The sequence below is a fragment of the Canis lupus genome, chromosome 1 (assembly GCF_048164855.1).
Source record: "Canis lupus baileyi chromosome 1, mCanLup2.hap1, whole genome shotgun sequence".
Taxonomy (NCBI): Eukaryota; Metazoa; Chordata; class Mammalia; order Carnivora; family Canidae; genus Canis; species Canis lupus.
In genome coordinates, this window is record NC_132838.1 from 107,145,044 (window position 1) to 107,158,629 (window position 13,586).

The 13,586-nt window shown below is 50.5% G+C and overlaps 2 protein-coding genes across 5 annotated transcripts in view; both read left to right on the plus strand.

Annotated features, from left to right (window-relative positions):
- Positions 1–13,427, plus strand: part of NUP62 (nucleoporin 62) — a 24,982-nt gene extending 11,555 nt beyond the window's left edge. For 2 of the 3 annotated variants that reach the window (XM_072770902.1, XM_072770909.1), the window contains exon 2: positions 9,654–13,427. In XM_072770902.1, coding sequence (XP_072627003.1) covers positions 9,718–11,301 — 1,584 coding nt within the window. In that variant the 5' untranslated portion in view covers positions 9,654–9,717 and the 3' untranslated portion in view covers positions 11,302–13,427. Of the gene's footprint in view, positions 1–6,492; positions 6,513–9,653 lie in introns of those variants that run through there. The other variant, XM_072770918.1, reaches the window with a different exon arrangement.
- The window catches only part of IL4I1 (interleukin 4 induced 1), a 37,134-nt gene that overhangs the window by 11,553 nt on the left and 11,995 nt on the right, over positions 1–13,586 (plus strand). The window lies entirely within an intron of this gene.

A 13,586-nucleotide genomic window follows, 5' to 3' on the forward strand; every position in this document is an offset into this window, starting at 1 on the left:
CAAAGGCAGACACTCAACCGCTGAGTCACCCAGGTGTCCCCACAAAAAGAATTTAAATTACATTTTTAAAATAGCCAGCACCAGGGCATCTGGCTGGCTCAGTCAGTTAAGGGTCCAACTCTTGATTTCAGCTCAGGTCATGATTGTGGGATTGAGCCCCTAGTAGGGCTCCTTGCTCAACGGGGAGTCTGCATCTCTTTCTTCCTCTGCTCCTTCCCCACCCCAGCTAGTATGCGTTCGTGTGCATGCATGTGTACTTTCTTTCTCTCTACAATAAATGAATAATTCTTTATTTTTATTATTTTTTTAAGATTTTACCCATTTATTCATGACAGACACAGAGAGTGACAGAGAGAGAGAGAGCGGCAGAGACACAGGCAGAGGGAGAAGCAGGCTCCATGCAGGGACCCCATGTGGGACTTGATCCCGGGTATCCAGGGTCATGCCCCAGTCTGAAGGCGGCGCTAAACCACTGGGCCACCAGGGCTGCCCATGAATAATTCTTTAAAATAGGTTGAGAAATGGAATATGTGTGACAAAGCTTCCTCAGCAGTTAGCATGCAGGATATTTAAGAACCGATCATGTGGGATCCCTGGGTGGCGCAGCGGTTTGGCGCCTGCCTTTGGCCCAGGGCGTGATCCTGGAGACTCGGGATCGAATCCCACGTCGGGCTCCCGGTGCATGGAGCCTGCTTCTCCCTCTGCCTGTGTCTCTGGCTCTCTCTCTTTCTCTCTGTATGACTATCATAAATAAATAAAACATTAAAAAAAAAAAAAACCGATCATGTGACTCCACCTGGGGGAAAAGATAGGCAGCAGTAAGATGAGCAATGAGGCTTTCTGTGGCTCCTCCCCCTGAAGAGCAGACCAGGCAGTCAGAGACTGCAGACAGAGACGCCTCCTGTTTGCTGTCTCTTCACAGTTATCTAATATTTAACACAAGTTCATTATACCTGAGAGATCGAAGGGCCTCAAATGTGCAGGTCCTCAGGGAGGAGCAGGCTGGAGGAAATTGGGACCAGAATCCTGAGTGGCCTAAGGGGTAAGAGGCAGTTGAAAACAGGCATATGTCTATCTTGCCTTCCCTGTTAGGGCCACTATGCACTATGGAAGAGAAGACCTTTACGCTGCTGTGAGCTCTGAGGTTTCCCTGCTGCCGCTTTGGCTTAGAAAAGCATCCCTGCCTTTCTTGGAGGCTGTTTCCTGTAGCTCAGGTGGCCATGCCCACCAGGAAAGGTGGTTGTGTAAGAGCCCAACAGGGTGACCCAGACCACCACCAGCTCCTCCCCAGCCACCTGGGACAGTTCCTCAAAATAAATGAGATCCTTTCACATAGACTCTGTAGCATCATGCTGCACGCAGTCTGACCACACCGACCCCTCACTGCTCTGGAGCCCACTGACCACCGCTGCCTCGGCCTTTGCGCTGCTGTCTCTTTAGCCTGGAACAGTGGAGACTGCCTTGGCTCTGGTCTAGTTAGCAGGTTGCTCTCATCAGTTGATTTGCATTCCTGAAGGGCTGGATCTCTGAGCGAACCTGTTCCCTGAGGGTCAGAGGAGTTTTCTTTGACTCAAGGGAGAGAGGGGAACCAATTCAAGAGATAAGAAGCAGAGTTGGCAGACTTGGGGTGAGTGGCCAATGAGCTCTGTTTCATAGGTTAGTAAGACAGCCCAGAGGAGATGATGGTGGGGGCAAGAGACAGCAGACCGAACAGGGAGTTACTGCACTGGCATAATGGCAAAGATACCAGCAGGCGTTTGAGTCTCTGTGGGGATCAGATTTCCCTGGCTGGGCTGATGGGAACCAAAGGCAAAGATCTGTCCGGTCTCTGATTTTCCCCTTTTTTCTCCTACCGCCACTTCCTACTCCCTTTGTCTCTCTTCTTTGGTCTTTCTCAGCCTATCACCACACTTCCTCCAAGTCTTAAATTGCTAACTTATTTTAAGATTTTTTATTTATTTATTTTTAAATATTTTTTTTTAAAGATTTTATTTCTTCATGATAGACGTAGAGAGAGAAAGAGAGAGAAAGGCAGAGACACAGGAAGAGGGAGGAACAGGCTCCATGCAGGGAGCCCGACGCGGGACTTAATCCCAGGACTCCAGGATCGTGCCCTGGATGGAAGGCAGACGCTAAATTGCTGAGCCACCCAGGGATCCCCAAGATTTTGTTTTTAAGTCATCTTTATACGCAACTCGTATTTACAACCCCAAGATCAAGAGTCACGTGCTCTACTGACTCAGCCAGCCTGGTGCCCCATTAAATTGCTAATTTTGTGGGGTGAGGGGGAAGAATGGATCCCACAAAGGTAGCTCTTCCTTCCTTGCTTCCTGGGCCCCACCTGGGCTCGGCGTTGTTGGCTGCGCCACCAGGTGGCTGTGGCCTGAAATGTCAGGAGGCTCTGCTTCAATTGCTCCCAGAACTTGTAACTATTACGAGGTTAGCTTTTCTGGGGCCCCAGGGGTGCACCGTGCTAAGCGCCCAGTGCAGATCAGACAGTTTCATTTTCATAAAGACCGCATGATCTGTGACCTGTAATCTCTGTCTTTCATATGAGGAAAAGGCATGGGAGTGAATTTAGAACCTGAGATCCCAGGGTTTAATAGTGGAGAATCAGGAGCCCTGGCCAGTGGGCTGCACAGCCTTGCGGAATGACTGACAGAAAAGGATGAACAAAGGTCCCTGTCCTCAGAACACATAGAAGTCCACAGTATGGACTTCTTTTTCTTTTTCTTTTTTAGATTTATTTGTTCATGAGAGACAGAGAGAGAGAGAGGCAGAGACACGGGCAGAGGGAGAAGCAGGCTCCATGCAGGGAGCCTGATGTGGGACTCGATCCCCGGGCTCCGGGATCACACCCTGAGCCAAAGGCAAATGCTCAACCACTGCGCCACCCATGTGTCCCTGCAGTATGGACTTCTAATGATAGCTACAGTCCCCACCCCTGCCCATAAATGGACTGGAAAACCCTGGACATAACAATCCCAAGCCCCATCGAAAAAGCCCTAGGAAATAGAGCCCTTTGGCTGGACTTTTTGCTGCCCCAAATGAAGTGGAGTAGAACTGGCATAAAGGAAGGGGACAGGGACTCCTGGGTGGCTCAGCAGTTGTGCATCTGCCTTCGGCTCAGGGCATGATCCCTGCATGGAGCCTGCTTCTCCCTCTGCCTATGTCTCTGCCTCTCTCTCTGTTTCTCATTAATAAATAAATAAAATCTTTCTTAAAAAAAAAAAAAAAAAAGGAAGGGGACAGCAGCTATCTCCACCCCAGTGGATGAGCCTAGTGTGGAAGGGTCACTTAGTTTCTGAGGTGAGAAAATGAAGAACAGCTGTGGGATCAGGAAGGGAAACTTCATCATGGCTTTGTCTCCATTGGATGGACTGACCTGGTCCCCAGCCTCACCTCCCCACAGCCTGCTGTACAGAAGCTGGCCTGTGTATATATCACTCTCTTGGAGACATGTCTTCCCAGAGAACCCCATTCGTCCTTTAAGACTTAATTCTGACATTTCCGTAGCTCTGGGCAGAACTTCAGGACATGCCCCAAGAAAGATCTAGATTCCCATTCTGGGACTAGCGTTTGCTGCTGTGTGACCTTGAAGAAGTCACATCACCTCTCTGAGCCTGTTTCTCATCCAGGAAGGATTTATTGTGCTCTACCCAGTATTCCGGCCCGGTGCCATTACATAAGTGGCACTCCATAAATGGCAGTTCTTAATTGTCAGATAGTTGGTCACTCGTAGTTATTTATGGAGTGCCTGCTACATGCCAGACACCATTTTAGGCACTGGGGATAGCAACAGTGAACAAAAGCAGGAAATCCTGCCTGGGGGGTTGACACCATCACCAGCCCTCCTCATGCTCCCAGGCCACCTCATCCCTCCCTCTGTCATAGGTGGCCTGTTGTTGCTGGGTTTTGCACACATCCACACCCCTGGTGAGGTCACTCTAGCAGCAGAGATTGTCTGGTTTCTCAGAATCACAGCTCACTTCTTTTCCCACCAGCTCCCCAGCTGCCAGGGCCCAGCAACTACAGCATCCTCTCCCCAGGACCCCCAGGCACAGAGGCAGACGTGCCCTGACCCCATCACCTCTCTTCTCCAGCCCCTTCCTCGGCCCCAGCTCTAGGATCTGTTTCCCATCCATTTATCTAGATGGAGGCCATCCTGTTCTTTCTCCCCATCCCTGTATTGGCTTCCCATTGTCATTGTAACATAATCACAAACTTAGTGGCTTAAAACAGCACACATTTATCCTCTTATAGTTCTGGAAGTTAGAAGTCTGAAATGGGTCCACAGGACCTCCTTCCTTCTGGAGACTCTAGGGGAGAATCCATATTTTGCCTTTCCTACCTTCTAGTGACCCCCTGCATTCCTTGGCTTTTATCCCCTTCCTCTGTCTTCAGAGCCAGCAACATAGCATTTCTCAGAACGTTGTTACGTGGTCACATCTTCTGCCTCCCCCTTCCACTTAAGGACTCTCACCGTTATATTTAGGGTCCATGCAGCCCACCAGGATAATCTCCCCATCTCAGAATCCTTAATTTAATCACAGTTTGCAAAGTCCCTTTGAGTCCTGTGAGGTCTACTATTCGTAGATTCTGGGATTAGGGAGTAGACATGTATGGAGGCCATTATTCTGTCACACAGACATACCTGCTTCCCCCCCCCCCCAACCCCCATTGCCTTCTTAATCCTTTCATTCCCCTTGGTCCAAGGCTGAGGTCCCCCCATATTCATTCCCAAACACCCCTGTTCCAGGTATAGCAAACGGAGTGGGAGAGGTAAGGAGGGAGAGAGTCCCCAGGCTCAGGAGCAGTGGCTCCTGCCCCTTAATCACACTGTCCTCCTGTCGTCCTGGCCCTCAGGGACCCCCAGAACTTTGTTCAGTATGAGTCATTCAGCCCTTTTACCTGCATGCCACCACCCTGCTCCCCTTTCCCTGTCCTACTTTCTCTTCCTCCATAATGCTTAGCCTATTCTAGCATGCTGTGTAATTCCTTTGTGAAGTTTGTGGTTTTCCTGCCTGCCTGACTGCTCTGCTGGAAGTGAAGCTCTGTAAGAGCAGGGCCTTGCTTTCTCTGTCACAGCCATATTCCCAGGGCCTTGAACAGTGCATAGCAGGTGCTCAGATGTGTGTGTTGAGTGGATGTTGCACTACAGAATTTGCTTTGTCTCTGTCTTCCATCACTGTGAAGTTTGTGAAGTTGGTTTTTTGTTTTTGGTTTTGTTTTTGTTTTTTTTTTTAGATTTATTTATTCATTGAGACACAGGCAGAGGGAGAAGCAGGCTCCATGCAGGGAGCCTGACATGGGACTCAATCCAGGGTCTCCGGGATCACGCCCTAAGCTGCAGGCGGTGCTAAACCTCTGAGCCACCGGGGCTGCCCCTGTAAAGTTGGGATTTGGAGCAGCAAGGAACTGTAGAGGTCAGGTGAATGGTCCTGTGTGAAGTTGGAGATGATGACAGGGAACCATAGTCCTCAAAGCCAGGGGACAGGATGAGTATAGGTCAGAACCTGTAACTTCCCTGGGCTGTGAAGGCAGGCAGATGTGGTGTGAAAAACAACAGATGCAGGTCAGGCAACTCAATGAGTACCTCGGTGACTTGGAGGCAGTCTCTCCTCACTCCAGGCCCATGGGAGCTACAGATGCCACATCTGCCCTAAGCACCTGACCCAAGCACTGTCTGCTGCTCTTGTAGGAAAGCTTACCCCTTTGGTAAAAATGGAAAAGTATGTATCAGAGTTCAGAATAGTATGTATCTGTTCAGACACATTCTTGAGAAACTCCCAGAGTCCTGGTCTTGATTGACGGCTTTATTCATTGAGACAGCCAGCCCCTGCAGAACCATAACTACTACATTTCGTTTTGTGCAGACTTACACTCATTTCCCCGGCCTGGGTTCTCTTTTCTCTGTCCCCAGGGTCCTGACTAGCTCTTGGCCTAAACCATCACCCCTGGCCTCCTCCCAGCCACCTGACCTCCAGCTTCTCCCCCTCCAGCCCATTCCCCACACAGATATGTGGCCATCCGTAACATCCCTCCGTGGCTCACTCAAAATGAAGTCTGAGCCATCAGCATGCCCTTTCCCGACCAACAGCTCCCATCACATTGCACAGCACTACACACACATTATGCACAGGGGTCTCCGAGACCACCCTTAAGTTCAGTGATGAGCTAGAAAGACTCAACATAACTCAGCAAAGCTGTTAGATTCATGGTTACAGCAAAAGGAGAGAGATTAGAATCAGTAAAGGTAAAAGGTGCACAGGGCAGAATCTGGGAGAGACAAGATGTGAGCTTCCAGTTCTCTCTCCAGGTGGAGTCATAGTGACAGCACTTAATTCTCCCAGCAACACTTTGTGACAGCACATGTGGAGTATTGCCCTCCAGGGAAGCTCACCTGACCCTGGGGGTCGGTTCCATGGGCATGGAGTGTCTGTGTATGTGACTGTCGTTATTCTCTGGCCCTGCAGAGGTCAAGCTGGCAGGGCTTGGAGGTTATCTCACAGGTAACTGAAAAGGACCAGTCTTTTCTTTGGAATGTGCAGGGTTTGGACAATCCAGGCCTTCTGAGTCAGCCCTTTACTTCATACACAAACACTCCCTCCAGCCACACCAAGTCACTTAGCACCCCAGAGACCTGCTATCTCAGCCTCTCTCTGGCCCTTCCTCTAACCCACCTGACCAACCCTGGCTGACATCACATCCTTCCACACTCAGGAAAATGCTCCCTTATGCGACTGCCACTCCCCCCATCCCTGCTTGCCTGGAACCCTGGTACTGAAGTTCACATTTGCCGTTTCTCTGGCTACCTCAAGGACAAAGGCAAGGCCATGGCTTAGGTAACTTCTGTGGACCTCACTCTCCTGGTTTGTGAAATGGACTTGCTTTAATTTTTTTTTTTTTTTTTTTAAGATTGTATTTATTCATGAGAGACACAGGCAGAGACACAGGCAGAGGGAGAAGCAGGCTCCATGCAGGGAGCCCAATGAGGGATTCGATCCTGGGACTCCAGGATCATGCCCTGGGCCGAAGGCAGGTGCTAAACCACTGAGCCACCCAGGGATCCCCAATGGACCTGCTTTCAGGAGTAAATGAGTAATAATACATCTAAAGCACATAGCACAGGGTTAAATCAATATGTATGTGCCACTGTTAGTAGATCCCTAGCACCTGTAGTATGGGAAACCAATGAGGCACACTTAATAAATGGTGAATGATTAAACCAGAAAAGCCCCCACAGAAGATTGTTTTTCTTTTAGTTTTTTAATAGTTGCAGAGAACTTTTTATAAATGCTCTTGTGGAAAAATTTAGCCACAACTTATTAATAGAAGCTCTCTTGGGCTGAGGTCTTGAGAACTGAGACACGTAGGTGTAGCTATTCAGATGCTTTGGGCTGCCAGTAACGGCAGACTTGACGTGGCTCTTGAGTGAGGAGATGTGTGCGCTCACGCAAGAAGGAGTCTAGTGCACGGCAATATGCAGCGCCAGTGGCACTGAGGCCTCAGACATTGCTGTGGTGGGAGTTAAGGGACCTTTTCCAGGAGCCCCCAGTAGAGCTTTATAAAAATGCCATGGCCAGGGCCTTGCCGCCCATAAAACTACCCCATTGGTCTGGCAGCAGTGTATATATTCTGAACACCCCTGGAGGGGCTCCTGGGCAGCCAGTGGGGGATCTTCTGACTTAGACCATGTCCCAAGCACGGGTGGCCCCAGTGGCAGTGTGGGTGGTGCTGAGATCCTCTCCCTAGAAGCATGTGTCTGTGTGGAAGAGGAGAAGGAAATGTTAGGGTCTGGCAGGAAGGTAGAGGGTGCAGTGGAAATTGGAGAGGGGCAGCCACAGCAGGTTTCCTCTAGCCCAGGCTGTGACAGGATCCCTGAGGACACTTGAAGAAATAAAACTGGTCCTGAAGAGAGAGAGGGAAGAGGAAACAACTTGTGGTTGCCTTCTCTGGGCCAGGCACTTGGCTTCTCGGTAATGACCTTGTTTATCCTTCACTGTGAGAGAGGATCACCCTTCTCATTAGAGTTGGGGAAACTGAGATATAGAGAGGCTCCAGGAATAAAGTACACCAGGACCCACAGCTCGTAGCAGAAGCAGAATCCAAACCTGGGTCTCTTCTTTACATATGGAGAACCAACTTCATGCCTGAGAACAAGAGCTATCTTGCTGCGGAATTACCTGACCTGTTTTTAAGGTTTTTATTTATTTATTCATGAGAAACACAGAGAGAGGCACAGACAGAGGCAAAGGGAGAAGCAGGCTCCATGCAGGGAGCCCAACGTAGGACTCGATCCCAGGTCCCCAGGATCACACCCGGGCTGAAGGCAGCGCTAAACCGCTGAGCCACCCGGACTGCCCCTTGACCTGTTTTAGATAAAGGGAAGATAAGCTCTTTGGAGTGTTGGAGTCTGGGGTACACAATGGCAGCCATGCCCCAAAGCAGGGCTGTTTGCCCTGTGATCAAATGGACTGGTTTGATGGAGTAGAAGTTCCTTCCGTTTGAGCCTCTCTTTTCCCCATCTGCACATGGGGACCATCATCCCAGCCTCCTTGTAGCACAGTTATGAAGTTGGCTGAGGGTCTGGGTAAAGAGAATTTATATAACAGGGTGCTGAGCACAGCAAGCTGCCTGGAAATCACCCCAGTATCTACATTAGAATCTACACTTCTCGTCATGGAATCTAGGGACCTCCCACTGAGCAGTGGCAGCTGACTGTGAATTCATGTTAAATTTGAGGTCAGCCACAAGCCCTAGGTTTCTGAGAACTTATGTACAGCTGAATGTTCATAGGCCCTCCTGGGGTCCGTTCTCTTCCCTCACCAGCACCAGCTCAGGGCCCTGTGAGCATGTGTGGATCCTCTGGGCACGTGATCACTTTCCCTCTCCTTCCTCCCCACTCTGTCACTCTCTCTAGTGGCAGCTTAGCTGCAGATGGCTGGAAAGATGAAGGGGTGCCTGATATGCACATTATCTGTGCCCTACACCTCCAGGTGAAGGAGGCCACCTCTTCTTGAGACCCTGGTCCAAGTTAGCAGTCCTGGGACCCATGTCCCATCCCTGAGCTAGGAAGAGGGCAGGCCCTGCCCTCTGTCCTCCTAAACCAGGGCAGTGCCTCATGTCCTACCATACAGCTCAGCTTTCTGGGGCTTCTCTGTGAGTTCCAGAAAGGTACTCGGGGTGGCACTCAACCAGATCAGTCCACCACCCACCACCTCCCACTTGCATTTAGCAGGGAAACTTGGGGAGCAGTTCCTAAAGGTGTTATTTTGTGTGCTTCTAGTCCCACTTGCCTGAAGTGTCTTGAATCTGAGCTCCTCCTCAGGGCTGAGGTCAGTTCAGGTGCCTGCCCTTTGGCCTTCTCCTCTAGGGCAACAGATTACTCCTTGTGCTGAGCATGGCCGTGCATGTCCCAAGCACATCTGGCTCCTAGCACATGACTCCCATGCATGAGCTTATGCTTCCAGATCTTTCTTTTCTAGTTTTAGCAGGGCCTGGCTAGGTTATGACAGGGAGTGAGATGGTGGCCACATATTCTAATTATCCAGTCCCGCCACCCTACAGACTGTTCCATCTTGCATTGAGGTTGCCTTTCCAAAACTGCCATCTGATCATGTGACTTACTCTGCTTTAAAAATCTTCCCAAGGTTTCAGACACCGACGGATTTGCTTTGGGAGCCAGAGTAGCTGCCGCCACCAGAATCTGGAGCCATGAGTGGGTTTAATTTTGGAGGCACTGGGGCCCCCACAGGTGGGTTCACATTTGGCACTGCAAAGACGGCGACAACCACTCCTGCTACTGGGTTTTCTTTCTCTACATCTGGCACTGGTGGGTTTAATTTTGGGACTCCCTCCCAGCCAGCTGCAAGTACTCCTTCTACTGGCCTCTTCTCCCTCACAACCCAGGCTCCAGCAACACAAACCCCAGGATTCAGTTTTGGAACCACAACTCCTGCCACAGGAGGAACTGGATTCTCCTTAGGCATCAGCACACCAAAGCTAAACTTGGGCAGCGTGGCTGCCACCCCAGCTACAGCACACCCTGGCGGCTTTGGGCTCAGCAGCAGCACCCTCACCAATGCCATCTCGAGCACTGTCACCTCCAGCCAGAGCACAGCACCCACCGGCTTCATGTTTGGCTCTGCCACCACCTCTGCTGCTCCTTCCACCACACCAGGGGGATTCTCATTCACAGCGGGGAGCACGTCCCAGACCGGGACCTCAGGTTTTAATATTGGCTCAATGGGGACTTCAACCCAGCCCACGGCACTTGCTGGATTGCTCTTCACTCCTGCCACTCCAGCAGCCACTGGAGCGGGAGCCACACAGCCAGCTGCTCCTGCACCCACTGCTGCCACTACCAGTGCTGGGCCCACACTGTTTGCCTCTCTAGCAACTGCTCCAACCTCATCGACCACCACTGGGCTTTCTCTTTGTACCCCATCAACCACGGCTGGAACTCCTGGGGCTGGAACACTGGGCTTCAGCTTAAAGGCCACTGGAGCAGCTTCTACGGCCTCCACAACAACATCCACCACCACGGCCACCACCACCACTGCAGCCACCACTGCAGCCACCACTACCACCACTGGCTTTGCCTTGAATCTGAAGCCCCTTGCACCGGCCGGGATCACCAGCAATGCACCGGCTGCTGTGGCCGCACCACCTGGCCCTGGTGCAGCCACTGGGGCATCCACCAGCCCTGTGATGACCTACGCCCAGCTGGAGAGTCTGATCAACAAGTGGAGTCTGGAGCTGGAGGACCAGGAACGGCACTTCCTGCAGCAGGCCACACAGGTCAATGCCTGGGACCGCACACTGATTGAGAATGGGGAGAAGATCACTACCCTCCACCGTGAGGTGGAGAAAGTGAAGCTGGACCAGAAGAGGCTGGACCAAGAGCTCGACTTCATCCTGTCTCAGCAGAAGGAGTTGGAAGACCTGCTGAGCCCACTGGAGGAGTCGGTCAAGGAGCAGAGTGGCACTGTCTACCTGCAGCATGCCGATGAGGAGCGTGAGAAAACCTACAAGCTGGCAGAGAACATCGATGCACAGCTAAAGCGCATGGCCCAAGACCTCAAGGACATCATCGAGCACTTGAACACATCTGGAGGCCCTGCCGACACCAGCGACCCACTGCAGCAGATCTGCAAGATCCTCAATGCGCACATGGACTCGCTGCAGTGGATCGACCAGAACTCGGCCCTGTTGCAGAGGAAGGTGGAGGAGGTGACCAAGGTGTGTGAGGGGCGTCGCAAGGAGCAGGAGCGCAGCTTCCGGATCACATTCGACTGAGGCGCCAGCCAGCTTCAGGGCCTGTGGGTTCTGAGGGTGTTGGGGGCAGTGGGTGATGCGCAAATTATTGTCTAGTTTTTGGTTGCAATGAATACTTGTTTGTTCCTTTCTTCCAAATGGCTGTGCCGTTGAGAACACTTCTGTGGTTTGACTTTGCAGTAATGAAAATGAAAATATTCCAGTGCTCTGGTCCAGACGACCTGGTGGATGTGGTTTCTTTGTGTATCTTTTGTGTATCCCTGACCCGTTTTCACTATAACCACCACCTACCCCATCCTTCTTGCTCCAGCCAAGTGCTAGAGAAGTGCTGGAGAAGTTCATCCAAAACCATCTGTCTCCCAGCTAGGATCTGCTTAGGGTCCACTATGTCCCACACATAGTCTTAGGTACAGGGAAAAGAGTCTCTGTCCTCGACAAGGCAGCATCTTGGTGTGAGGTGTGTACCTGTGGAAACTCACCACCTGTACAAAGAAGGGAATAGTGAATAGGACTGACCAGGAGATGTAGAATTTCAGAGGAAGGACATGAGTGCAGTGTTAAGACAAGGGTCAGACTTGCACTAGCAGGTCTTGTCTGGCTGACATGACACCCCATCCTCCAGGTCTCTTTATCTTAGGCCTTATCTCTCCAGAAGCCCTCTCAGCCACCCCAAAGCTGGGTCAGGTGGCTATCCTGTGGCCCCTATACCACACAGAGCGTGCATCTTTGGTAGCACTTGCCACACTGTCTTGTGTAGACTGTTTACTTCTCTGCTTCCCCTTTAGAGTATGAGCCCCCATGGGCCGGGACTGTTTCTTGTTCCCTTTTGTGTCTTCACTACAGTCCCTCTCACATTTTCAAATTTGAATGAATGAACAACGGAGGTGAAACATGGCATCAAATGTTCAGCCCCAAAATGCCTGCTGAAATGGCCACAGGGACCAGAGATGGCCACAGACTTGGTTCAGAACTTGTTGATGCTGAAGCAAACCTAACTTGTTACAGTGAGATCCATGGTGATGTCCAGAAGACAACCAGTTGTTGCCCAAATATCTTTTTGTATTTGTCTTTATACTTTGCTGCACTGTCTATGACTCTATGTTGCTTTCCTAAATAAAATGTATTGTGGAAGGAAAAAGATGCCAATAATGTGGATCACTTAGAAAGCTGGGGGAAAAGAGCAGGTTCCAGAAGACTATATCAGTTGTGCAGTCTGAGCTGTTTGGGACTCAGAAACCACCAGAACTAGACAATACATCATTGAGGCACACATACACACAGAGATGCAAGTCATGGGTTCCTCTGGTGCTGAGGGCAGAAGGAACACACATGAGGGAACGTGTGCTGGTGATGGTCTGGGTTCCATCTTAGATACACATAAATGTTGAATTCCCTGCCGTCATCCCTAAGGCCTTGCTCAGGGATCACAAGTACCATCCCTCTCTGCCCACTGGGGCTAGCTGGAGGGTGCTGGTCGTGCTTCAATGGTGGAGAATAAATGAAGCTGGGATGTGTATTTGTATGGGTTGGTTTCCAGATATTGGCCCAGCATTCTGTCTCTGTCCCTAGTTCCATGGGCAAGAATGATGCCAAGTGCTTGGATCCCACTGCAGGGTGGAGAGTCTGCACCTTTAGCCTCTGCCTCACTAAGCCATGTTTTTGCCAAGGAATGCCCAAAGCTTATTCCCGGAGATGTATAGTCTAGTTTCCCAGTCACAATCAAGTCATTTCCTTGGACCATCTTCAGCTTCCAAGAATAAGTATCCTATCCAAGCAGAAGCCAACAGACTGACCCACTTGATTCTCTCTGAAAGCTCTGCCCCCTGAGCGGAATCTGAGCCTTGACTAAACTGCATGACCCACATCCTCTCCCTGCAGGAAAGAGAAATGGGGCAGCCTCAAGGCCCCTTAGAAAGTAGAAAGTTGTTTGTATTTTATCCACATTGATTCATGCAGCATCCAGTTTTGGAGCACTTTCTGTATGCCAGATCCTGATCTGGCATTGGAGTCACAAAAAGAAGTGCTTCCTGCCTGACAGAGGTTGTTGGCAGGGGCCATGCCATCCTGATAAAAGAATTTTTCTTGAGCTTGCATTTCCAATGTATATATTTGACCCGTTTTGCATATTAAACATGAATAAAGCTTAATTGCTTTTGCATAGATTCTTTTGTTTTTAAAGAAAACATTGAGTTCACTTGTTCCCATGCCCCAGGGGACCATGGGCACCCCACTTTGGAAAACAATGATAAATCAGGACAATGGCCACAGTGCTCTGGCACCATGGGGGAAAATGGCCCCACCGGGCT